Source organism: Lithobates pipiens, unplaced genomic scaffold (assembly GCF_037356315.1).
Source record: "Lithobates pipiens isolate NorthernLeopardFrog02 unplaced genomic scaffold, aLitPip1_a1.2 Scaffold_23, whole genome shotgun sequence".
Taxonomy (NCBI): Eukaryota; Metazoa; Chordata; class Amphibia; order Anura; family Ranidae; genus Lithobates; species Lithobates pipiens.
In genome coordinates, this window is record NW_027507785.1 from 47,436,977 (window position 1) to 47,464,875 (window position 27,899).

Sequence of the window (27,899 nt, forward strand, 5' to 3'; positions counted from 1 at the left end):
AATTCCCTGCCGAAAATCCAATCGTGTGTACAAGGCTTAAAAAGGAGAACATTTTTGTCAGCCCTTTTGTCTGAGTTTAGATCGGTTTGCCCCAAGTATTAAATTCACTTACTGTTGACGGAGTCACTGCCTTTGCTAGAAGTCTGCTCCAAGCATCAACTCCTTTTTTTGTAAAATACTTTCTAAGGTTAGTCCCTAATTTTCCTCCAAATAGTTGAAGGCCATGTCCCTATGTTCTTTATCTTAGCTTCATACTCAAAAATCCTGAACCTTATTCCTAGACTTCTTGTATTTCAAGATTGCATGTCCCGTATTTTCCTCCAGACTGGGCATATGAAGTTCCTGCTGATATATTTTATCCCTTTGACCTTTCACCATTTGCATTGACTGGCTCTGGACTTGATTTATGTCATCAATATATCTTTATGTAAGCGAGGTCTCCTGAACTGGACACACTATTCTAAATGGGATCCAACTAAAAGATCTCTATAGAGGAATCAAGACCTCCTTCCTCCTGCTGGTGACCCATCTAGTGATAAAGCTCTATATAGAGGAATCAGGATCTCCTTCCTCCTGATGATGACCCCTCTAGTGATAAAGCTCTATATAGAGGAATCAGGATCTCCTTCCTCCTGATGATGACCCCTCTAGTGATAAAGCTCTATATAGAGGAATCAGGATCTCCTTCCTCCTGCTGGTGACCCCTCTAGTGATATAAAGATCTATATAGAGGAATCAGGATCTCCTTCCTCCTGCTGGTGACCCCTCTAGTGATATAAAGATCTATAGCAGTGATAGCGAACCTTGGCATCCCAGATGTTTTGGAACTACATTTCCCAAGATGCTCATGCACTCAGCAGTGTAGTTGAGCATCATGGGAAATGTAGTGCCAAAACATCTGGGGTGCCAAGGTTCTCCATCACTGATATAGAGGAATTAGGATCTCCTTCCTCCTGCTGGTGATCCCTCTAGTTCAGGCTCTCCAGAATTAATTTGCCATCCCCACTGGTAAGCCATACCGATTACTCATTTTGCAACCATCTAAATCAAGCACCCCAAAATGTTTCCTCTGTATTTCTGCCCAACACTGTACCTCTGGTATTGTACACCATCAGGAGGATTCTCTTTCCCCAAGTGCATTACCTTGCATTTAGAAACATTGACTGGGTTCACACACATATGCGAATTGGATGCGGGTTTCTCTGTATCCAATTTGCATGACAGGCAGGTGTGACCATTTCTCAATAGAGCCGGTTCACACAGGTCCGGGGTGGCATTGAAAAAGGGTCCTGTGCATCTTCCGCTCCAATTCAGGCAAAAATTCAGACCGGATCCGCACCTGAATCGGTGAACAGGGACAAACTGGACCCCAGACACGAACCCGCGGCCGCATATGTGTGAACCCAGCCTAAAAGTTTATGATGGGGATGTTGGGCTCTAAACCCCCATATTTCCAATTCCCAGCTGTGCCGCCCCCATCATGGAGTTTTCAATACACACAGAGGGCCTTTGAGGTCCTATAAATGATAAAAAAGGAGTAGATCTGCAAGCTTCACACTTATATGTACATTTATTTGCACAGAAAACATGCACAGAATATTCCATTCATTCACAACTCCCAGAGATTCCTCCCTGAATATAAAATAAAAACGTAAAGTGCATCTACAGCCCTTTTAGTTGGGGACGGAGTGGTGAGGGGTTAGTTTTAGATTGCCGTGTGTCCCTGCTGTGGAGATTCACCCTTATGAATCCTGATCACCATCGTCACCAAGACTGAAAGTGATGGGAAAAATCCAAACTGTTACAGTTGTCACCAGAATAGGAAGTGACAAGACATGTTCCATTGGGGGGAAACTAAGAAGGGAATTTCCTCCCAGTCCCCACTGCAGCTCTGAAAAATGACCTCCAAAAGAGGACACAAGCAAAAGACGTTGCTGCTTCCATGGCGTGCCGCCATTGCACATGCAGGCAGGGTGACGCTCGTCCATGCTCCCGCTAGAAGGCTGAATCACAAGAAGACAAGCCCCACATATGTAGGTCAATGTTTTCATAAAGCTTTATTGTTCCACCTATGCACACTGGAAGCCCCAGCCTGGAACCCCACCCCACTGTAGAGCATTTTACCCAATTGGTGGGCATACAATTCCCATGACTTAAGCCTGAAAATGCATCAAGGTGGGAGCTCCATTGTGGGGCTGTCTATATGCACAACACACAAAAAAAAAAAAAAAAAAAAAAAGTTTCAAGCAAATGCTGATATCAGTGTTCAGCCGTTCTTTGTGATCCAGCAAGAAAAACCAGATGATCCAACCCTTCTACTCCATCCAAAACTACAAAATGTTTTTGACTTTAGCTACACTTGAAAAGGGGATGTGTAGTCAAAAGCTACTTTTCCCCCCCCCTCCCCACTTAGTTACAGTAGGAGATCAGGATATTCACTTCTTAACAGAAATGCCTCAAAAAATAAAAAGGGGGGGGGGGATCTCCTCTTAGTTGTCCCCATTGTAAAATTTCCCCTCACCACTTGCTCTGGTGACAGCTTCTAAAGAATTTTGCCATCACTTTCTGTCACGTCAGCAAAACAAATATAGAGAACTCTCTCCCCATTGGGGGGGCAGACAGCAATATAAAAGTGCCAGGGGTCCTAACCCTTCCTCACTCCACCCACACCGAAAAATGGATTTATCTTTATGTACACTAAGTAGCCATTGTAAGTTATAATTTAGAATTAAAAAGAAAATAAAAAATAGGAGTCGGTTAATTTTCCAGGGATGGGGGAGTGTGTGTTGCTTTGGATACCATGAGGGCCAATCGGCACACACGGCACAGCAGGCTTTCTATTGAGGCAGGACATACCTCCGTCCAATCACAATCCAGAAACGCTGCAGGAAATGGGCACATTTACATCGTAGATTTCCAGGCAGTAATATACAGAGGGACATCTTCTACAGAGCCAGGCATGACTCCCTCGTCATCCGGTCACACCGCAAGACTGGTAATCTCCTATAGAACCTCTCATCTAGAGTCCAGAGGACTGACATTTCACCTTGATACAAAGGACTTTAACATATTAGATGGCTGTCACAACAGTCCATAGAGAAGGAAAGGCATCTCACTTCAGGAAGTCCTCCAACCGCGGCTGATTGGAAGTGCTGGTGGAGGACGCCATTGGCCGGCTAACCTTCTTCCTCTTGAGCTTGGCCTGGAGGGGCCGGATTTCAGTCAAGGGGCTCTGGTGGGAGCGTTAAGGAGATCAACTACAATACAATACAGGTGTCTACATAGCGATAAAAACAAACAAAATAGGACGCATCAGCCTAGTGCATTATCCCACGAAGCTGGGGTGTCCTTTTTTATCCCCCTCCCACTTTCAATAGATCGAGAGAAGAAAAAAAATCCTGCAAGACAAAAAAAGGCATTATGAGCATGCATCGCATACCAGCTCATTATGAAATACTTACCTTCAGAACGAAGCTATTTCAGCGGCACCTGCACACCGCTGGCATTTTCCCCCCCAAAGCTTCTTCCGGGTTCACAGGCTCCGGCGCTGCGACTGGCTGGAGCTGTGATGACATCACACATTGCGCCTGGGTGTTGGTCACCGCAGAGGGCCCTGACGAAATGGTACGAGCGGCTGTTCTTTCAGTGCGCCAATGATGTATATAACAAAGATCTCCTAAACGGTGCAAGGTTAGGAGATAGTTACAGTACCTACAGGTAACCCTTATTATAGGCGCACCTGGAGCTAGAATTAAACAGGAAGATACTACTTTTTTTTTTTTTTTATAAAAAAAAAAAAGAAGGGTACAAAACATGGCAACTAAGAACCAAAAAAAAATAAAAAATTGCCAAGAAGATCAGACAGAATGTAGCTGCTAGGAATTTAAAAAGATTCAACAGTATATTAATAAACAAGTTAGAGTAGGTGGTGCACCCTCTTTTTATTTATTTTGTACTAGTAATGGCGGCGATCAGCAACTTATAGTGGGACTGCGATATTGCGGTGGACATTGACAATAATTTACACTAATAAAGTGATCGGTGCTAAAAAAAAAAAAAAAAAAAAAATGCAGTCACTGTACTAATGACACTAATTGGGAAAGGGTTAACATCAGGGGCGATCAAAGAGTTAACCGTGTGCCTAGTCAGTGCTTGTGGATACCTTCTGCATACCTTGGATGTAACGAGAGGTTGAGTGACTGTTGTGTTTCTATCATCTGGAACCAGTCTGCCCATTCTCCTCTGACACCAACAACGCATTTTTTTCTCCACACAACTGCCGCTCACTGAATATTTTCTCTTTTTGCCACCATTCTCGGTAAACCCCGAGAGATGGTTGTGTGTGAAAATCCCAGAAATACTCAGACCGGCCCGTCTGCCACCAACAACCATGCCACTTTCAAAGCCACTTCAATCCCCTTTCTTCCCCCATTCTGATGATCGGTTTGAACTTCAGCAATTTTTCTTCACCAGGTCTAGATGCCTAAATGCATTGAGCTGCTGCCATGTGATTGGCTGATTAGCAATTTGTGTTACCAAGTTATTGAACAGGTGTACCTAATAAAGTGGCCGGTGGTCATCCCAACACCTCACCCTCAGATAACCGCACACTGCTGGATAAACCCATATTATGGGGGTAGAAGGATACAGTCTGAATAAATTTTGTTCGTCCACCCAGACCATCAAATCCCATTCTGACCTGGAGAGAAAAAAAAAAAATAATAATAATAATAATAATAATAATGATAATAATATATATTTATATAAACACAAGTTAGCAAAATCCTCAGCAACACATTTCTGTTGAATGGGGCTGCACTGTAATGTCTCATTAGGTGTGAAGAGCTCCTGTGTTGGTCCAATAGGGATAATGCGGTTCTTGGTTTTCAGTTTGGTATCAAGTATGCCATTTAAATTTATATGTACTTTGGATTGCTCTGTGCCCTGCATATCATTAAAAAACGTGCCAATTTGAAATAAAATCCAATGTTCACCCTGCCACCTCTTTGCAGTTACATACATACACACACACACATATACATATATATATATATATATATATATATATATATATATATATATATATATATATATATATATATATATATATATATATATATATATATATATATCTCAATATCACACACACACACATTTGTAGTCTCCACCTGAAGGCCATGTGACAGGGTGAAAATACAGAACAGCAATTGGGAGACAGGGGCTGAGTGTTGTCACCCTATAAACAGTAAAAACCTGAACAAGGTCTTTTATGGCAGGATTACCAGGGGGATTTTAATGACAGCTGCAGATATTAAAGCGGAGGTCCACCCTAAAGTGGACCTTCCGCTCATTGGAACCCTCCCCCCCCTCCGGTGCCACAATTGGCACCTTTCAGGGGGGAGGGGGGGTGCAGGTACCTGTACAGTACAGGTATCTGCACCCACTTCCGGCGTAGATTCTGCAGAAAGGAATGCCCCTTTCCGCAGAATCTACGCCCCTTTCCGAAAGTCCCCCGCTGCCTGCTGGGAAACACACGGATCCCAGAGACAGCGGGGACCATCCTTATTGCGCAGCACGACTCGCGCATGCGCAGTAGGGAACCGGGAAATGAAGCCGAAAGGCTCCACTTCCTGATTCCCATACCCAAGATGGCGGCGGCAGCACCCGAGAGACGATCGAGAGATCGGCTTCGGGTGCCGACATCGCGGGCGCGCTGGGCGGGTAAGTGTCCTTATTTTAAAAGTCAGCAGCTGCAGTATTTGTAGCTGCTGGCTTTAAAAAAAATAAAAAATAAAAAAAAAGGACATTAAGATGTTATAGCTTATATGACAGGTTAGTGATCTGGTTTAGATCTACTTTGAGATCTTTTTTCCTTTTAGCCGTTTAGTATATACATAATATACACAACTCTATGATGTCAATCACCAATTTTAACTGTAAAAAGTAAATGTAATCAGGGCGAGGGGAGCGCTGGTGGTTGGAGAGACGGGTGATCCGCCTGCTGTGAACTGTTGAGAAGGCGGGGAAGACGCTGGAGGTCAAAACCTGATGATTGCTGTGAATTGGGGGAGGTTGAATGTTGGAAGTTGAAGCATAGGGTGATTGCTGTGAATTGGGGGTGGAATGTTGAAGTAAAGGATGATTGCTGTGAATTGGGGGGGGGGGGGGGAGAATGTTGAATGTTGGAAGTTGAAGCATAGGGTGATTGCTGTGAATTTGGGGGTGAATGTTGGAAGTTGAAGTATAGGATGATTGCTGTGAATTGGGGGGGGTGAATGTTGGAAGTTGAAGTATAGGATGATTGCTGTGAATTGGGGGGGGGGTGAATGTTGGAAGTTGAAGTATAGGATGATTGCTGTGAATTGGGGGGGGGTGAATGTTGGAAGTTGAAGTATAGGATGATTGCTGTGAATTGGGGGGGGGGTGAATGTTGGAAGTTGAAGTATAGGATGATTGCTGTGAATTGGGGGGGGGTGAATGTTGGAAGTTGAAGTATAGGATGATTGCTGTGAATTGAAAAGGAATGTTCTCACCACTCCAGTGTTGCGCTGTGCAGGTAACATACTCCCAATCGGTCTCTTGTGCATCAGAGAGTTCTTTATAAAGGACGGCAACGTCGGTTCATCTTCCTCATCAACGTTTATGTGACCCGGTGCAGCCTGAAAACAAAGGGGCCGGTTAACTAAAATACGACAGCATTGTTGTATATCCATACAATTCAATGGGATTGATACCACAATGAAAAGGAGGAGGAGAAGAAAAGAAAAGAGCGAAGAGGCGAGAAGAAAATATTTAAAAAAAAAAAAAAAAAAATTGTTAATCTGCCATACTTTTACTTGATTATTTAAGATTATGAATCCAGCGATGTGCATGACAGCAGCGGCTCTCACTCCTCACAGGGCAGACTGATAGCAGTGAGAGCCATTGGCTCCTGCTACTATCAATCAAATCCTGTAATAAGGGAGCAGGGGGCACGGCCCAGCCGCATTGTTTGTCTATAGGCACAGGCAGGGCAGATTGAAATTGAAGCAGCTTGCTAGGAAGACACTCGCCAAAGAGGAGGAGCCTGGAGCGCCAGTGGGGGACCCCAGGAGAGGAGGATCGGGGATGCTCTGTGCAAAACCATTAGCAGGTAACACATTAATCAATAAAAAAAAAAAAAAAAAAAAATCAAGATAACAATTAAAGCCTAAAAATGTTATTTTATTAGGAAACTCACCTTTAAGGCTTTAGACTCCTGCAAAGTATTCTTTACTTGACGCTTCACAGGGGAACTGTAAAAAAAAAAAAAAAAAATAAAAAAAAAAAAAAAAAAAAAAAAAGGGGAAAGAAGAAATAAAACCCAACTAAATCCAGACACACACACACACACACACAAATCTCCATTCACTTACTTTCCCTGATCGAGCTTCAACTTCTTAAAGGGAGCGATTACTGGTTTGGTTGGATTTGGTTCCGGGGTGTCGATATTAAAGGTGAGGTCGAGGTTTACATCTTCGCCTAACGTTGGTGGGCGGAGTTTTGGCCTTTTTAGTCCAATGGGAGCAGGGCTAAAAGATATGGAACGTGATTAGTTACACAGTGAAAGAAGAGTAAGGACACCCCCCCCCCAAACTTCCTATAGAGTCCAGGACACATGGGGTACAAGATTATCCATTATATACACACACCAGAGGGTACCCATCATTCGCCAACTTGGGGTAGGCAACTCCGGGAGTTGGACATTTACTTTAAAAAACGCAGAAGCAGTTAAAAGTTTTAAAAAGGGGCACCTGCTGAAACTACTGTGGAAGTGCTTTAAGATAAATCACACATTGGTTGTCAGTGGACAGGGCTGCGGATGACGGAGGCACGTAACCTGACCACGGTGTCAGGGCTCAGCAGCCATGATATACTGTGGTCAGTTTACAGGAGGAGGGGCGAGCAGGATCTAGGGAGGAGGGTAGAACGAGGCCTTAAAGCTTCAGCAGCTGCTGACTTAAAAAAAAAATAAAAAAAAAAAAAAAATCAGACACTTACCTGTCCCAGTGATGCGGACGGGGGGGGGGGGGGGGGGGGGACGAAGCCCCGCTAGTCTCCCACTCCTCTCTGCGGTGCCGGCATAGTCCCTGTGGGCACGCACTAGCCACACGCCGTGACTGGCCGGGCAATCATCTGGGACCTGTGACATGTCCCAGATGATTTCTGAGAGGGACGGAGGGGGGAGTGGCTGATGAAGGGAGAGATGATCCCCCTTCCGGTGCCATGGTGCGCCTGGAGGAAGTGGGAACTGGAACGAAAAGAGGGTATCTGCTCCCCCTTCCAAAAAAATTACATGTCAAATGTGGCATGTCAGGTCACCTTTCCTTAAAGCAGAAGTTCCATTTTTGGGTGGAACTCTGCTTTAAGGGAACAGGATCTTTTTTTTTTTTTGTAACACTTTAAGAGCTCATTCCAGGAAGGTGTGTAATGGGAATATGGACCATTAAAACCAGCCACCCACCCACCGTGCCACCACTGCGTCCCCCCCCCCCCCCCCCCCAAAGTGCTTTCTTTCTTCACTCCTCCAACAAGCAGAGTAGTGCAGAGAAGCGGCAGTGCACTAGATCCTCTGGCATGCTGGTCACCACTGATCAAGGGAAAGATGTGAGAAGAGGATTGCAGGGACCAGTGCTTCACAATATGGGAGCATCTCAGCTCTCCAATGCCGATCTGATTTGGAGGTCAGAGAGGTGGCAGGCAGGTATAGGAGCTGGCAGCATGATAAGTGATCTGAACTGTTGGCAACAAACCTCTCAAATATCAGGCGGCTAAGGGCTTCGTTGGTCGCCGTCGGGGTGCTCAGTGTCTTTTGCAAGAATTCAACTTTTTTCTTCAGACTCTGAGCAAGAGAAAAAAAAACAACAAATAAAAAAAAAAAAAAAAAAAAAAAAAAAAAAAACACACCAAGTCACAGAACGTCCTACAGAAAGAAGGGAAGGCTTGTCAAAGTCTGTGTCTGATCTACATGATGGACTGAATATCGCTACTGGACCCCGAGTTGTGGTGATGCTCCTGTAACCACTTCAGCTATAGAAGGTTTTACCCCCTTCATAACCAGGCCATTATTTGCTACTTTACCTGGAAATTGCGCGGTCAGGCAACACGGTGCACAAATTGATTTTTTACACAAATAGAGCTTTCTTTTGGTGGTGTTAGATCACCACTGGGTTTATTTTATGAATTAAAAAAAACAAAACAAAACAAAAAAAAAATAAACAAACACCACCCCCCCCCCCCACACACCTTTCTGCTGTAAAATATATCCAATTAATAAAAAAAAAAAAAAAAGTAGAGCTATAGAATATATATACACTTCATAAATTTAAGTCAAAATGTATTCTGCTACAGGCCTTTGGTTAAAAAGTAAAAAAAAAAAAAAAATCCCAATAAGTGTATATTGATTTGTGTGAAAGTTATAGCGTCAAAAAAAAAAAAAAAAAGCATTTTTATTGTAATTGTAGACGCTACAACTTTCACACAAACCAATCAATATACACTTATTGGGATTTTTTTTTTCTTTTTAACCAAAGGCCTGTAGCAGAATACATTTTGACTTAAAATTTATGAAGAGTGTGTGTGTGTGTTTTACACACACCACTTTATGGTCACCCCATAGCGGTTTACGTTATATATGCGCGATCCTGCACTTTCGGGTAGCAGACATGGAATGCGTGCAGCCGGTGGCTCGCTCTAGCTGGGAGCCAATCAGCAGGTACCGCAGACTCAATATCCGCCAGCACCCCGCCGATCGTTCTGTACGGAGGGAAAACGGCGGTCTGCCTATGTAAACAAGCCAGATTCCCCATGCTGTCAGTAGGGAAGGCATGGATTCTGTGTTCCTGTTAAGCAAGGACATGGATCCATGCCTTCTAGTAAATGCCCCCCCCCCCCTCCCCCCACTGCACAAAAACACTGCCTAGGCACACAGTTAACCCTTTGATCGATTGAGGTTTAACCCCATCCCAGCCAGTGTCCTTAGTACAGTGAATAGTATTAGCACCGATCACTGAATTAGTGTCACTGGTTCACAAAAAAAAAAAAGAAGTGTTAGGTGTTTGATTTGTCTGTCACAATATTGCAGTTCCAGGATGTCATTACTAGCCAAAAAAAAAAAAAAAAAAAAAAAAAAAAAAAAAAAAATTTATATATATAGATAGAGCATAGTTTGTAGACGCTAGAACTTTTGCACAAACCAATATACGCTTATTGGGATTTTTTTTTTTTCTACCAAAATTATGTAGCAGAATACATATTGGCCTAAATTGATGAAGATTTTTTTTTATTGGATGCGTTTTGTAGCAGAAAGAAAAAAAAAAAAAAAAATGAAAAATCCCCCCCGAAAAACAAAAACCACACACAACAGGAGGTGATCAAATACCACCAAAAGAAAGCTCCATTTGTGAAAAAAGGACACACATTTTTATTTGCATACAGCGTCACACACTCGCATAATTGTCAGGTAAAGTAAGGCAGTGCCATATAGAGGGGGGGAAAAAAAAAAAAAGGCCTGGTCATAGCATAAATCTTCCAGAGGTCAAGTGGTTAATACTAGTAATGGCGGTGTTCAGCAACTTATAATGGGACTGCGATTGTTGCGGTGGACGGACTTACTAACTGCCTCACTGACATCACCAGTGACCCCAATACACAGTGATCACTGCTAATGCTATAGACTGTCACTGTACTAATGACACTGGCTGGGAAGGAGTTAACATCAGAGTGATCAAGGGGATAACTGTGTCCTAATATGAGCTGTTTTTACTAATGGATGTAGCTGATTTTTCTCCCTGCCCTTGTTAGTAGAGAACATAGGGGAGAACAGTTTTGTCTTACCATAATTTCCTTATCCGTATTTTGCAGCTCCTTCTGGGCGGTGCTGAGCTCAGCCTTGATCTTCTGCAGTTCCATTTCTGCTTTCTGAGCCTGAGAAGAAAACCCCCATGATCAGGAATCACACAATCCTAAAACAGAGCCAGAAAGATATTTCCATCCCTCTATAGCTCTCTCTTTGTACTGTATAGTTCTCGCTCCCTCTCGCATTGAAAAAAGTATTCATACCCCTTGAAATTTCCCACGTGTTGCCACGTTACAACCAAAAACACATAATGTATGTTATGTGATAGACAAACACAAAGTGGCACATAAAAAATTGTGAAGTGGAAGGAAAAAATGATAAAATGTTTTTACAAATAAAAATGTGAAAAGTATGGGGGGGGGGGGGGTAAATTTGTATGGCGCCCCCCGGAGTCAATTTGTAGAACCCCCTTTCTCTGCAATTGCAAGTCTTTTTGGGGGTGTCTCTACCAGCTTTGCACATCTAGAGGGGACATTTCTGCCCATTCTTCTTCTTTGCAGAATATCTCAAGCTCTGTCAGATTGGACGGAGAGCGTCTGTGAACAGCAAATTTTCAAGTCTTGCCACAGATTCTCAGTGGGATTTAGGTCTGGACTGTGACTGGGCCATTCTAACACATGAATATGCTTTGATGTAAACTATTCCATTGTAGCTCTGGCTGGATGTTTCGGGTCGTTGTCCTGCTGGAAGGTGAACCTCCGCCCCGGTCTCAAGTCTTTTGCAGACTCCAAAGTCCCATACACACTATCTGATTTTCTGCTGATTTTTGTCTTCAGATTTACCAAAACCATGTAGTGGAAGGTCCTGCCTGATTGCATACAAATTGAAACTCCTAAGGTTTGACCTCATTATATGGTTTTGGTAAATCTGAAGGAAACAAATTAAATAAAATCAGCAAAAAATCTGATAGTGTGTGTGTGTGTGTGTGTGTGTGTGTATGGGGCTTTACAGGTTTTCTTCTAAGATTGTCCTGTATTTGTCTCCATCCATCTTCCCATCAACTCTGACCAGCTTCCCTGTCCCTGCTGAAGAAAACCATCCCCACCACATGATGCTGCCACCACCATGTCTCACGGTGGGGATGGTGTGTTAAGGGTGATGTGCAGTGTTAGTTTCCCCCACACATAGTGTTTTGACTTTAGGTCATAAAGTAGAATTTTGGTCTCCTCTGACCAGATCACCTTCTTCCACATGTTTGCTGCCCCCTCCCCCACATGGCTTCTCACAAACTACAAACAGGACTTCTTATGACTTTCTTTCACCAATGTCTTTCTTCTTGTCACTCTTCCATAAAGGGCAGATTTGTGGAGAGACGACTAATAGTTGTCCTGTGGACAGATTCTCCCCCCTGAGCTGTGGATCTCTGCAGCTCCTCCAGAGTTACCATGGACCTCTTGGCTCTTCTCTGATGAATGTTCTCCTTGCCCGGCCAGTCAGTTTAGGTGGACGGCCATGTCTTGGTAAGATTGTGGTTGTGCCCATACTCTTTCCATTTTCCGATGATGGATTGAGCAGAGCTCCGTGAGATGTTCAAAGCTTGGGAGATTTTTTCTTTTTTATAACCTAAACCCTTTTAACACCACACCGCCCATAGCGTGGGCGGTAAAACGCTGCTATTTTTAGCGGCGTTTTACTGCCGGATTTGCGGCGCATTTCGCTCCCTAGCGGGGCGCTTTTAACACTTGCTAGCGGCCGAGAAAGGGATAAAACCGCTGGCAATACGCCGCGATAGCGGCGTTTTGCCGGCGGTATTACAGCGCTGCCCCATTGATTTCAATGGGGAGCAGCGGTGGAGGAGCAGTAAACACACCGCTCCTTCACCGCTCCAAAGAAGCTGCTGGCAGGACTTTTCCCTGACGTCCTGCCAGCGCACCACTGTAGTGTGAAAGCCTTTTTTAAAGGCGGATTGCAGGCGCTATTTCTAACGCTATAGCTCCTGCAAAACGCCCTGGTGTGAAAGGGGTCTAACACTGCTTTATACTTCTCCACAACTTTATCCCTGACCTGTCTGGTGTGTTCCTTGGACTTCATGATGCTGTTTGTTCACAAAGTTTCTCTAACAAAACCTCTGGAGGACTTCACAGAACAGCTGTATTTATACTGAAATTAAATTACACACAGGTGGACTATTTACTCATTAGGTAACTTCTGAAGGCAATTGGTTCCACTAGATTATAGTTAGGGGTATCAGAGTAAAGGGGCTGAATACAAATGCACCCCATACTTTTCATAAATTTGTAAAAAAAATTTAAAAATGTAATTTTCCTTCCACTTCACAATTATGCGCCACTTTGCATTGGTCCATCACATAAAATACATTTATGTGTTTGGTAACATGACAAAATGTGGAAAATATCAAGGGGTATGAATACTTTTTCAGGGCAACGTACAGCTCTCTCTCTATAGCGCTCACGCTGTCTATATCTATCATATAATAATTTTTGTATTTATTTTTATTTTTTGTTAACACGGAAGATTCTTGAAGAATTTGCTGGGCCTCGGTGTTACCAGGGTTGAGAACCACTCATGTACAGAACACTCACAGGAACAGAAGTGACATCACTGCTAAAAAGAATAAATAATTTAGAAGCACCTTGTGGTTTGCGGCAAACAATTCCTTCTTCAGCTTCTCCGTCATATCGGTCGATAATTTCCGAGCTTCTTTCAGGTTTTCATACTCCCTGGAAGAGGAAGAGGGGGAGGGGGAGGGGGGGGGAAGCAAGAGGTTAATGGCGGAAATCCTCATTATATCCTTATCTGCTTTGCGTCCCGCGCACCTCGTTTCCGCCCAGCAGAGTGCTCCAATGTAAATTATTTACCTAAACGAGTCTCTGGTGACCCCAGCGACCCTACAAGTGCCAGACACGAGCGTTTTATCCGGGGTCAGCCACCAGAAGAGAATATAAACTGTTTATAAAGTGGAGCCCTCCCCCCACCCCGGCAAATACTGCATCCCGCTCACCCCATTACATTGATAGGACCGGCACTAGCGGTGGAGAAGGAATATGAACAATCACACAAAGAATCTCAGACAGCGAAATATATGGAATTACACAGCTTTACTATTTATACAACTCGAAGCAAGTTGCAGCACCGGGGACTCCATGCCGCTTTCTGGGGTTTGAACTGCAAACCTAATGCATGGCGCCCTCATTGTCGGCCTGCAGTGTTTTCTCTGCCTTTCTAGTGAACAGAGACATTGACAACTACATGGCAGCAATGAGTGGTAAACAGCATTTTTTGTGAATGACCCATAAATGCAATCAATCACAATAGTCAGCAAGAGCAGCTTGCTGACTATTGTGATTGATGAAAGCGATGAAAAAGTCACGTGTCTGTGACGCAACGCGTCAGGGAGGAGCCAGGTGTCACATCCATCACTTCCGGTCTCGGCCTTTGTTTAAAAGTGTGGATCTGTTTTTTTTTTATATGCAAGTGTGGATTTTGTTTATTTCGATTAAAAGTAGCAATTCTACACATGCGAGTCCCCCTTCTTCCCCCCCCCCCCCCCATGACCGGTGGTATTGCGATCTGAGTGTGTTGCTGAACGATTCATCCTAAAGAAGATAAACCAGCAATTTCCCCCCATATGTGCGTTTGACCCTGAGGGGTCTCATATTGAGGTGAAAGGCTGGGGGAAACGGGGGGGGGGGTGGGGTGCACTTTTTGAGCACTGAAGGTGGAGCGTTATATCTGTGGAGCATGTTTGCACGTGTGACAACATTGCATGATTATTGTTAAACTGTCACTATTGGATATTCAGCTATTGGACAGCACTGGAATATTTTTTTGAACACTTTACATTGCACATGGACTTTCTTTTGTTTTCCTTTTTTGCTATTTTTGCACTGTGATTTTGTCACACTTTTTTGCTATATTTGCACATTTTTAATATTGGATTGTCTATTCATGTTTCATGCGACTTTGCACTTTAATTATTGTGATAATTTTTTTGCACTCTTGTGTTTGCACATGCATTGATGCACAGCATTTTGAGATTTGCATATAATATAAAATATATAAATATATATATAAAAATGTACAGATATTGATATATGATATTTAGTAGGTATTTCAAAAAGGCAGCGCTACATAACCTTTTTTACATTATAATGTGAATGAAGGGTTTAGGTCAGTGATGGCGAACCTTGGCACCCCAGATGTTTTGGAACTACATTTCCTATGATGCTCCACTACACTGCAGAGTGCTAGAGCATCATGGGAAATGTAGTTCCAAAACATCTGGGGTGCCAAGGTTCACCATCACTGGTTTAGGTGGACAATGCAGTACATTTTTATGGTCTGTTAAAAACTGCACCACCCCCCCCCCCATCTTCCTCCCGTGGAGACCGGTATGGGCATGCAGACCGCCCTACATGTGATGCTGAGCCCCCCCCCCCCCCATGACTGAAAGAACTGAAATCCAATTAATGAAAGGGGCGGGGCCGGGGACAGTCAGGCTCGAGAGAAGAAAGCACTAGATGACAATGGACGTCTTCCAGACAGGAAATGAGGCGTGCCATTATCGGACTTGCTGCCATCACTAAAGGACAGCGGAATCCCTCTCCACATAGTAATAGGTGCAGCTTACTTCTTCAGCGACACGCAGTATATGGCCAACTGCTCCACCGCAGACTGTCCGGACCCCATATCCCTGACCATTTCCTCCACCTCCTGCCGCCGGGATTGCAGCAGAAGCTCAATACTGAAAAACAGGAAGGGGGGAAAAAAAAAAAAAAAAAAAGTTACAGATCAGATAACCAATATTGTCCCCGATACTCCACCCACATCGTCCCTGATCCCCCCCCCCCACATCGTCCCCAGTCCCCTCCCCCATCGTCTCCAGTCCGTCCCCCCGACACTCCACCAGTCCGTGTCTCCCCCCAATCCACATCGTGCCCGGTCCCCCGATACTCCACCCACATCGTGCCCGATTCCCCCCCCAAAACTCCACACATATCATCCCTGATGCCCCTCGATATTGTCCCCGATACTCCACCCACATCGTGCCCGATTTCCCCCCCCCAAAACTCCACACATATCATCCCCCCTGACACTCCACCCATATTGTCCCTGATCCCCCTCGATATCTTCCCCGATCCCCCGACACTCCACCCACATCGTCCTCTCCCCTAACCTTTCTAAAGAGCGCAGCTTATTGCGCAGTTTGCGGGCCTCCTCCTTGGCAGCTTTGGCCTCTGCTTGCTGCACATCGAAGAATTTCATTTGTTTCTAAGACAGAAAAGAACAAAGAAATGAGAGCGTAATACAGGTGGTGATAAATAAGGCAGCACGCTCTGCAATGTCCTCCGTTACCTTCAGTGACGTGCAAAGCATCTCATAGTCTCCAATCTTCCTCTCCAGGCATTCTACGGTGCCGTTCCTCTCATCCAGAACCTGCCGCAGGGAGTCCACCAAGTCCTGACATTCCCGCTTCTCCCTCTCTGATGAGCAATTCAATTATGTTAAAAAAAAATAAAAAACACACACACACACACACACACACACAACACTGTAGTTTGCGTCTCTGCCCCTCCCACAATGGCGAGATTTCCTGCAGTAGTTTGTGTCTCTGCCCCTCCCACAATGGTGAGATTTCCTGCAGTAGTTTGTGTCTCTGCCCCCCCACAATGGCGAGATTTCCTGCAGTAGTTTGTGTCTCTGCCCCTCCCACAATGGTGAGATTTCCCTGCAGTAGTTTGTGTCTCTGCCCCCCCACAATGGTGAGATTTCCTGCAATAATTTGTGTCTCTGCCCCTCCCACAATGGTGAGATTTCCTGCAATAATTTGTGTCTCTGCCCCTCCCACAATGGTGAGATTTCCCTGCAGTAGTTTGTGTCTCTGCCCCTCCCACAATGGTGAGATTTCCCTGCAGTAGTTTGTGTCTCTGCCCCTCCCACAATGGTGAGATTTCCTGCAGTAATTTGTGTCTCTGCCCCTCCCACAATGGCGATATTTCCCTGCAGTAGTTTGTGTCTCTGCCCCTCCCACAATGGCGAGCTTTCCCTGCAGTAATTTGTGTCTCTGCCCCTCCCACAATGGCGAGCTTTCCCTGCAGTAATTTGTGTCTCTGCCCCTCCCACAATGGCGAGATTTCTCTGCAGTAGTTTGTGTCTCTGCCCCTCCCACAATGGTGAGATTCCCTGCAGTAGTTTGTGTCTCTGCCCCTCCCACAATGGCGAGCTTTCCTGCAGTAATTTGTGTCTCTGCCCCTCCCACAATGGCGAGATTTCTCTGCAGTAGTTTGTGTCTCTGCCCCTCCCACAATGGTGAGATTCCCTGCAGTAGTTTGTGTCTCTGCCCCTCCCACAATGGCGAGATTTCCCTGCAGTAGTTTGTGTCTCTGCCCCTCCCACAATGGTGAGATTTCCTGCAGTAGTTGTGTCTCTGCCCCTCCCACAATGGCGAGATTTCCCTGCAGTAGTTTGTTCTCTGCCCCTCCCACAATGGTGAGATTTCCTGCAGTAGTTTGTGTCTCTGCCCCTCCCACAATGGTGAGATTCCCTGCAGTAGTTTGTGTCTCTGCCCCTCCCACAATGGTGAGATTCCCCTGCAGTAGTTTGCAGGAAAGGGTGACTATGTCCCTAAATACATATGCTTACAGAAGAAAAAAAAAAAAATTAAATTAAAAGAAGACCGAGAGCAACAGAAGGGACTTTTTTGGGTTAAGAGCACAAACTGGAATATTTTTTATTTATTTTTTAAAACCACATAACTGCAGCTATAAATAAGGATCCCTATGCTGGTGTGTTAACTCTGTAAATCAAGCCCAGTTAGCCTAAATATAACATTTTTAAAAAGGGATGGTGACACAATCATTCTGTTCTGCGACGTTTGCGATAGTCAAGCTGAAGGTCAGTTGTGGGTGGAGTTGGCAGTTTGAAGCACCCACCTTTATTGTGAAGGCTGGCTTTTATTCGATCAACTTCATTCTGCAATAAAAAACACACAATATAGAGGAATAGTACATAATAATGTCAGACACAGCTTATTGCTTTCAGCTTCCCACACAAGAAAAATAAATGTAGTCCGATTGGCAGGTCCCGTGCAAAGATTTTGCTTACGCCGTATGTATAGTGCATCCAGCAGAAAGTGTTCACAGCGCTTCACTTTTTTCACGTTACAGCCTTATTCCAAAATGGATTAGATTCATTTCCTCAAAATTCTACAAACAATACGCCATAATGACAATGTGAAAGACGTTTGTTGGAAATCTTTGCAAAATTTATAAAAAAAAAAAAAAAAAAAAATTTACCCATGTACATAAGTATCACAGCCTTTGCTCAATACAGTGGTACCTTGGATTATGAGCATAATTCGTTCCAGATGCACGTTTTTAATCCAAAGCACTTGTATATTAAAAGCGAGTTTCCCCCATAAGAATCAATGGAAACTCAGATAATGCATTCTGGCACCACTGCTGGTGTATGCAGTACCACATGTGGCCAGAGGTGCGGGGGGGGCCGCCAGAGACACTCAGATGCTCGTAGATACCCGGGAACGGAGTATTCGAGGTATTACTGTACTTAGGTCAGGGCTTGACAAATTTGCTTGGAATCTAGGAGCCAGCTAAAAAAAGTTAGGAGCCAGGTCCGTAACGGCAATCCGGACCTGTCCCTGGCCTGACAGGGAGACGAGTGAGGGGGAAGATAGCGCGGCCCCCCACCTGTCTCCAAGTCATTGCCCATAGCTCTTAGAGGGACATTTTATTTATTTTATTTTTTTCAAATGACGATTGTTTTTTTGTTTTTTGTTTTTAAATTGCATTTTAGTGTAAATATGAGATGTGAGGTCTCTCTGACCCCAGATCTCATATTTAAGAGGACCTGTCATGCTTTTTTCTATTACAAGGGATTTTTACATTCCTTGTAATAGGAATAAAAGTGACAAATGTTTTTTTTTTTTTTTTTAAAGAACAGTGGAAAAATAAAAAATAAAAAGTTAAAATAAGTAAAAAAAATTTATTTTTTTTAATTGCGCCCTGTCCCGCCAAGCTTGCGTGCAGAAGCGACCGCATACGTGAGTAGCGCCGGATAGGAAAGCGGTGTTCAAACCACACATGTGAGGTATCGCCGCGATCGGTAGAGCGAGAGCAATAATTCTAGCCCTAGACCTCTTCTGTAACTCAAAACATGCAACCTGTAGAATTTTTTAAACGTCGCCTATGGAGATTTTAAAGGGTAAAAGTTTGTCGCCATTCCACGAGCGGACGCAATTTTGAAGCGTGACATGTTGGATATCAATTTACTCGGCGTAACATTTTCCACAATATAAAAAAAAAATTGGGCTAACTTTACTGTTGTCTTATTTTTTTAATTAAATAAATAAATTTTCCCCCAAAAAAGTGCGCTTGTAAGTCCGCTGCACAAATACGAAATACGGTGTGACAGACAGTATTGCAACGACCACCATTTTATTCGCTAGGTTGTTAGAATACAAAATATATATAAATGTTAAGGAGTTCTAAGTAAAGGGGAGAAGATGGGTGGGCACTGAAAGCTCCATTAGCATTGCTGGCTGTCATACCAACAGCCACCACTAGAGGGCGCCAGATTCCAGAAGGAAAAATAGGACCGCAGAAGGCCTCAAAGCCGCGGCCTCAATTACCGGCCAGCGGCGGCGCGGCCCCACGCAATCACGCCGGGGGGTGCACGGAGACAGGATACCCCTAGCTGTGCTGCCCCAGGCGCAAGGTCGCTAATTATAGTCGCAAATGCGACCTGGTGCCCGGGGTTTGTCGAGCCCTGACTTGGGTGAAGTGAACTTTGGCACCAATTACAGCAAAGTCTTGTTGCGTATGATGCTACACCTATTTGTGGGCAGTTTCTCCCATTCTTCTTTGCAGGACCTCTCAAGCGCCATCAGGTTGGATGGGGAGCGTCGGTGCACAGCCATTTTCAGATCTCTCCAGAGATGTTCAATCGGGTTTCAAGTCCGGGCTCCTCAAGGACATTCACAGAGTTGTCCCGTAGCCACTCCTTTGTTATCTTGGCTGTGTGCTTACCCTGTTTCCCCTAAAATAAGACCTAGCGTGAGTGTCGGTGATGGCTGCAATATAAGCCCTACCCCCCAAATAAGCCCCACCCTCTTTCCCCGAAAATAAGCCCTACCCTGAGAATAAGATATAGAAGGACTTTAACTAGGGCTTATTTGGGGGGGGGGTAGGGCTTATATTGCAGCCATCGTCGACAATCAGGCTAGGTCTTATTTTAGGGGAAACAGGGTAGGATCAATGTCCTGTTGGAAGATGAACCTTCACCCCAGTCTGAGGTCCAGAGCGCTCTGGAGCAGGTTTTCATAAAAGGATGTCTTTGTACATGGCTGCATTCATCTTTCCCTCGATCCTGACTAGTCTCCCAGTTCCTGCCGCAAAAAAAAAAAAAAATAACATCCCCACAGAATGATGCTGCCACCACCATGCTTCACTGTAGGGATGGTATTGGCCAGGTGATGAGCGGTGCCTGGTTTCCTCCAGACATGATACTTGCCATTCAGGCCAAAGAGTTAAATCTTTGTTTCAGACCAGAGAATTTTGTTTCTCATGGTCTGAGAGTCCTTCAGGTGCCTTTTGGCAAACTCCAGGCGGGGCTGTCATGTGCCTTTTACTGGAGGAGTGGCTTCTGTCTGGCCACTCTACCATACAGGCCTGATTGGTGGAGTGCTGCAGAGCTGGTTGTTCTTCTGGAAGGTTCTTTAGAGAAACGCTGGTGCTCGGTCCGAGTGACCTTTGGATTCTTGGTCACCTCTCTGACCTTCTCCCTCGATTGCTCAGTTTGGCCGGGCGGCCCGTTCTAGGAAGAGTCCTGGTGGTTCAAAACTTCTTCCATTTACAGATGATGGAGGACACTGTGCTCATTGGGACCATCAATGCTGCAGAAATGCTTCTGTACCCTTCCCCCGATCTGTCCCTCCATACAATCCCGGCACAAAGGTCCACAGACAATTCCTTGGGCTTCATGGCTTGGTTTGCACTCTGACATGCACTGTTAGCTGTGAGACCTTCTATAGACAGGTGTGTGCCTTTCCAAATCATGTCCAATCAACTGAATTTATCACAGGTGACCTCCAATCAAGTTGTAGAAACATCTCAAGGATGGTCAGTGGAAACAGGAGGCACCTGAGCTCAAATTTTAAGTGTCATGGCAAAGGCTGTGAATAATTACGTGCAGGGGATTTTTGCAAGTTAAAAAAAAAAAAAAAAAAAGGAAAAGATTTCAAAGAAACTTCTTTGAAGTTGTAATTATAGGGTATTGTTTTTGGAATTTAGAGGAAAATAATGAATTGAATGCATTTTGGAATAAGACTAACATAACACAATGTGGAAAAAGTGAAGCGCTGTGAGTGCACTGTATACAGCGTATTCTAGAACGTATCCTGTATGTATACAATGTATCCTGAGTGCATTGTATAATGTATTTTGTATGTATACAATGCATCTTTTGCTACATTCAAGGGAGAGAAAACAAAAAAAAAAAAAAAAGACATCACATATGGGACGGCTGCGCAGCGGCTATCACAGCGATCAGGTGATTGGGAACCAGGAGTCCCGGGTCCCAATCATTAGGCTGGTAAGAGGCCGGGTCCCTGTGTTGTGGGCACACCGTGCAGCATGCTCCCAGCACAGAACACTGGTGTGTACAGGCAGCAGGAAGAGGTTAAAAATCCAAACACAACCCCCCCCAAGCAAGAGGCTGAGAAATTAGATTTTTCTGAACCTTCCCTTATGGCTAGTGCCAGCCCTGCCGATTGGTTGCCATCAGCAATGATAAAAGAACGTCTTGTGTTCTTGCCTTTAAACAATAAAGTTTTGTCATTGCATTTCTGCAGGAAGAGCGGCTTTCCCTGGTGCACGCGAGTACTCCGATTGGTTGTTGTGATCAGCACTGACCACCTCCTGCAGTTGATGTACATCAGGGATACGTAATTAGCGGACCTCCAGCTGTTGCAGAACTACAAATCCCATGAGGCATAGCAAGATTCTGACACCCACAAGCATGACACCCAGAGGCAGACGCATGATGGGACTTGTAGTTTTGCAACAGCTGGAGGTCCGCTAATTGCAGATCCCTGATGTAGATCATCCGCCCCCCCCCCTCCTTCGAGTACCAGAAATCTACAATTACCTTCAGGGATTCGGCATCGAGCGTCGAGTCATCCTCCAGGCCGACATCAAAGAAGAGTTTGTGGATGATCTGCCGGTTGCTCACCTAAAAACGAGAAACAATCCGGTTCATTTACTGAAGTGGAGGCCGTTCGCTGGGCAAAGTGAATGTTCGTGAATAAAAAAGGTTAACCCAACATGTAGCCAATCGTGTGCCAGCACAAATCCAGTCACAGGACAGAAAGGGATCTGTTGGCGACTCTCAGCCATATTATATATAATGTTCTGCATATAATTGTATTCTATTTTGTATGTATTGCACGCTGCCCTCACTGTGCACAAGGCACTACTAAGGTGTTCATTACATGTTTTGCATTCTTTCGAGTCCTGATTAGAATTAGCCTGCCTATGTTACGCTCCTCGTTACCATAAATGTACAATTGTAATATTAAATGCTTCCCGCCCGCCAAATGAAGTCCTCAGTATTTGAACGGGGATATCCAAATGACGCCTGATATCGTCTTTTAGAGCCGGCGAATCCGTGCACCATAAGAATGATCATAGTGGCTGTTCCGCCGATTGATTGTTCTTACGGGAGGCGACTCCCCCCTCCCCCCGGTGCTTCTACCGACTCACCGATACGATCGGTGAGTCGAAGACAGGATCCGCCAGCCCCGGATGTTCAGAATAGAGAGATTTCCAGCGGACCAGATGGTCGCCAGTGTCTCTATGATCGTTCGGAGGCCGGGCGCGATGCTATGACGTCACGCCCAGCCTCTATTAAAAAAAAAAAAAACTGAGCGCTTCAGCTGGGAAGCGGTGATCATTTTTTTTTTTATTATTATTTCAGGCTTCCCAGCCTAGGAGGTGAGATGTGGGGTCTTATTGAACCCTGATCTCACTGTAAAAAGGACCTGTCATGCCATATACCTATTATAAGGGATGTTTACATTCCTTGTAATAGAAATAAGAGTGATCAAAAAAAAAAAATTTGGGGGGGGGGGGGGACGGGTGGAAGTGTGAAGCTAAAATAAAGTAAAATTAATCTAATTTTTTTTTATTTTTTTTTTTAAAGCGCCCCTGTCCCCGCACGCAGAAGCGAACGCATACGTAAGTCCAGCTCACATATGAAAACGGTGTTCAAACCCCACATGTGAGGTATTGCCACAAACGTTAGAGCGAGAGCAATCATTTTGGTCCTAGACCTCCTCTGTAACTCAAAGCATGTAACCAGTAAAAAAAAAAAAAAAAAAAAAAAAAAAGGAAAACGTCGCCTATGGGGATTTTTAAGTAGTGAAGTTTAGAGCCATGCCACGAGCGTATGCAATTTTGAAGCGTGACATGTTAGGTATCTATTTGGCCTAACATCTTTCAATGTATGCAAAAACATTGGGCTAACTTTACTGTTTTTTCAAAAAATTGCTGCGCAAATACCACACGCTATAAAAAGTTGCAATGACCACCATTGTATTCTCTAGGGCAGTGATGGCGAACCTTGGCACCCCAGATGTTTTGGAACTACATTTCCCATGATGCTCATGCACTCTACAGTGCAGTTGAGCATCATGGAAAATGTAGTTCCAAAAGATCTGGGGTGCCAAGGTTCGCCATCACTGTCCTAGGGTCTTAGTTTAAAAAAAAAAAAAAAAAATGTATGTATGTATAATTATATATTCCTTTTAACCACTTAAGCCCCGGACCATTTTGCTGGCCAAAGACCAAAGCACTTTTTTGCGATTCGGCACTGCGTCGCTTTAACTGACATTTGCGCGGTCGTGCGACGTGGCTCCCAAACAAAATTGATGTGTTCCCCCCCCCCCCCCCCCCACAAATAAAGCTTTCCTTTGGTGGTATTTGATCACCTCTGCAGTTTTTATTTTTTGCACTATAAACAAAAAAAAAGCGACAATTTAAAAAAAAAAAAAAAAAAAAAAAAGCATTATTTTTTACATTTTGCTATAATAAATATCCCCGAAAAATATATATATAAAAAAAAAAAACATTTTTTTTCCCCTCAGTTTAGGGCGATACATATTCTTCTACATTTTTTTTTTATGGTTAAAAAAATAAATAAAAAAATCGCAGTAAGTGTTATAGCGTTTATAAAATAGGGGATAGTTTTGTGGCATTTTTAGTAATAATTATTTATTTTTTTACTAGTAATGGCGGCGGTCAGTGATTTTTATCGTGACTGCGACATTATAGCGGACACATTTTTGGGACCAGTCATTTCTACAGCGATCAGTGCTATACAAATGCACCAATTCCTGTGTAAATGACACTGGTAGTGAAGGGGTTAACCACTAGGGGGCAGGGTAAGGGTTAAGTGTGTCCTGGGGCGCGTTTCTAAATGTGGGGGGGCGTGGCTACATGTGACACATCATTGATCTCTGCTCCGATCACAGGGAGTGCTGATCAGTGACACTGTCGCTAGGCAGAATGGGGAGTTGCTTGTTTACATTAGCATCTCCCCATTCTTCCTCCCCATGGGGCGATCGTGGGTATCCCCACGGTGATCGAGTCCGCGGGACCCGCAATCCGACTCACAGGGGTCCCGGGCGGCGCACACGCGACAGCAAATTTAAAGGGACGTACCTGTACACCCATTTGCCAGTGTGTGCCATTCTGCTGATGTACATCGGCGTGCGCAGGTCGGCAAGTGGTTTAGGGGGCAGATTTAGGAAGCGCATTGATCAGCTGACTCCGGGTGTCACCCACATGGAACGTGCAGTTCAGTGGCCCATCCATTTGATCCTGGTCCCTCCCCTCACCCCGGGGCTTCCAGAGAGCTCACGGGGTCAGGGTGTGAGGAGTGGCATTGAAATCCGCTAGATCAGGGTGGCACTAGGCGGAGCTCCAACATGTAGGACCACCCCAAAGGAAGGAATAGGTTAGTGAACCCCCCCTCCCCCATATTAATTACCTGGATGCGGCACTGCGGACAAGTCCGGCTTGGGGCGGTGCTGAACCATTGCTGGAGGCTGAGGAGGAGAGAAGAGCGGGGGGGTCAGTACACAACACACAGGGAACACATTCACAGATCATCCAACCCAGCACTGTGCAATTTGTTTGGGGGGGGGGGGGGGGGTCAGGTTTTACTTCTGTCTGTGACCCCATCAGGGAGATCCTCCGCCCAAATCATCACCACCAGTGCCAGACAGGAGCATCTATTCATAGTGGAGAAATGATCCACCCCCTCCCCCCATCATTGGATCTGGGGGGGGTGCTGTATTGTATATATGGGTGGAGGATTGGGATTGGTATAGTAGTACATATAATGGTGGAGTATTACACAATCTAGCAGTATTGGGGGGGGGGGGGGGTGCCCGCAATAGAAGGGTATATAGCGATGTATATATGGGTGGAGAAATACTTGTTTTGGTGATGGGGGAGGGGTGCAGAATTGTATATATGGGTGGAGCGCTGTGGTATATTACCCACTTGACCTGCAGAAGATTTACCCCCCCTTCATAACCAGGCCAATTTTTGCGAATCTTTTAACTGACAATTGCACAGTCATGTAATACTGTGCAGTCCAGGGAAGGTCCCAGCAGGTATACCAGTGGGGGAGGGGTGGCGGTAGGTGTACCTGCGTTGGTGGGGGAGGCGGTAGGTGTACCTGCGTTGGTGGGGGAGGCGGTAGGTGTACCTGCGTTGGTGGGGGGAGGCGGTAGGTGTACCTGCGTTGGTGGGGGGAGGCGGTAGGTGTACCTGCGTTGGTGGGGGGAGGCGGTAGGTGTACCTGCGTTGGTGGGGGGAGGCGGTAGGTGTACCTGCGTTGGTGGGGGGAGGCGGTAGGTGTACCTGCGTTGGTGGGGGGAGGCGGTAGGTGTACCTGCGTTGGTGGGGGGAGGCGGTAGGTGTACCTGCGTTGGTGGGGGGAGGCGGTAGGTGTACCTGCGTTGGTGGGGGGAGGCGGTAGGTGTACCTGCGTTGGTGGGGGGAGGCGGTAGGTGTACCTGCGTTGGTGGGGGGAGGCGGTAGGTGTACCTGCGTTGGTGGGGGGAGGCGGTAGGTGTACCTGCGTTGGTGGGGGGAGGCGGTAGGTGTACCTGCGTTGGTGGGGGGGAGGCGGTAGGTGTACCTGCGTTGGTGGGGGGGAGGCGGTAGGTGTACCTGCGTTGGTGGGGGGAGGCGGTAGGTGTACCTGCGTTGGTGGGGGGAGGCGGTAGGTGTACCTGCGTTGGTGGGGGGAGGCGGTAGGTGTACCTGCGTTGGTGGGGGGGAGGCGGTAGGTGTACCTGCGTTGGTGGGGGGAGGCGGTAGGTGTACCTGCGTTGGTGGGGGAGGCGGTAGGTGTACCTGCGTTGGTGGGGGAGGCGGTAGGTGTACCTGCGTTGGTGGGGGGGAGGCGGTAGGTGTACCTGCGTTGGTGGGGGGGAGGCGGTAGGTGTACCTGCGTTGGTGGGGGGGAGGCGGTAGGTGTACCTGCGTTGGTGGGGGGGAGGCGGTAGGTGTACCTGCGTTGGTGGGGGGAGGCGGTAGGTGTACCTGCGTTGGTGGGGGGGAGGCGGTAGGTGTACCTGCGTTGGTGGGGGGGAGGCGGTAGGTGTACCTGCGTTGGTGGGGGGGAGGCGGTAGGTGTACCTGCGTTGGTGGGGGAGGCGGTAGGTGTACCTGCGTTGGTGGGGGAGGGGGTGGCGGTGGGTGTACCTGCGTTGGTGGGGGAGGGGGTGGCGGTAGGTGTACCTGCGTTGGTGGGGGAGGCGGTAGGTGTACCTGCGTTGGTGGGGGAGGGGGTGGCGGTAGGTGTACCTGCGTTGGTGGGGGAGGGGGTGGCGGTAGGTGTACCTGCGTTGGTGGGGGAGGGGGTGGCGGTAGGTGTACCTGCGTTGGTGGGGGAGGGGGTGGCGGTAGGTGTACCTGCGTTGGTGGGGGAGGGGGTGGCGGTGGGTGTACCTGCGTTGGTGGGGGAGGGGGTGGCGGTGGGTGTACCTGCGTTGGTGGGGGAGGGGTGGCGGTGGGTGTACCTGCGTTGGTGGGGGAGGGGGTGGCGGTGGGTGTACCTGCGTTGGTGGGGGAGGGGGTGGCGGTGGGTGTACCTGCGTTGGTGGGGGAGGGGTGGAGGTAGGTGTACCTGCGTTGGTGGGGGAGGGGTGGAGGTAGGTGTACCTGCGTTGGTGGGGGAGGGGTGGAGGTAGGTGTACCAGTGTTGGTGGGGGAGGAGTGGAGGTAGGTGTACCAGTGTTGGTGGAAGGTGTGCCCGCAGTTGATGGCGGACACATCCCTCTGATGGTCGAAGAAGTCGGAGCAGATCGTACACAGCGCTCGGATCGGCATCTCACGGCAGATCGATTCGTGTTTCCCGCGATCCTCCCCGGACACAGCACGTCGCTGCGTCACTACGTCCCCCGGCTCGGTGCGTGTTCACTCATTGGCTGGGCGGGGGTAAGGAGGGAGATTGACAGGAGATTCCGCCTATAGGAAGCGAGGAGCTCCGCCCATCTACTGATCCTGACTGACTTAATGGGAGACAGACCTACCAGCCGAGTACCGAATCGATCACCCGGGATCGATGGATGTGTTATAGAAGAGATGCATAACTAATAACTGTCCCTGATGTGGAGCAATGTCCCTCATTTGTCCCTCATTTGTCCCTCATTTTGCTCTGATCTCTATAGTTGTATATAAAATGCACTTTTTATATTTCAGAAAGTATTTCCCTGGTGCTAAACCTTTCATGGGATTTCTAAAAATTGCTGCATTTGTAAATTCCAAAAGCCAATATAAAGGAATAGTAGTGGTAAACTATTTTTTTTTGGTTAATTCCCCTTTGCGGGTGTGTGGCGGGGGGGCGTGTCCTGCGCCTACATACCTTTTGCTAGTAGGTGTCCCTCATTCTCTTCTCAGAATGTTGGGAGGTGTGGAGATGTCCCGTCTTCCCCCTCCTCTTCATTTTCTGTTTACATATTTTCACCCGG

At 46.2% G+C, this 27,899-nt stretch overlaps 1 protein-coding gene across 1 annotated transcript; it reads right to left on the reverse strand.

Moving 5' to 3' along the window:
* Positions 1–1,551: 1,551 nt before the first annotated feature.
* Positions 1,552–27,331, reverse strand: TRAIP (TRAF interacting protein). Its single transcript, XM_077451545.1, has 15 exons — positions 27,161–27,331; positions 24,902–24,959; positions 22,001–22,084; positions 17,770–17,809; positions 16,193–16,320; positions 16,014–16,108; positions 15,468–15,581; positions 13,470–13,557; positions 10,855–10,944; positions 8,772–8,860; positions 7,395–7,550; positions 7,220–7,274; positions 6,534–6,659; positions 4,649–4,699; positions 1,552–3,232 (listed from the first exon to the last, which is right to left on the reverse strand). Exons 1-15 carry the CDS (start codon positions 27,256–27,258, stop codon positions 3,113–3,115), a joined length of 1,392 nt encoding a protein of 463 aa, XP_077307671.1. The 5' UTR covers positions 27,259–27,331; the 3' UTR covers positions 1,552–3,112.
* Positions 27,332–27,899: the final 568 nt, after the last annotated feature.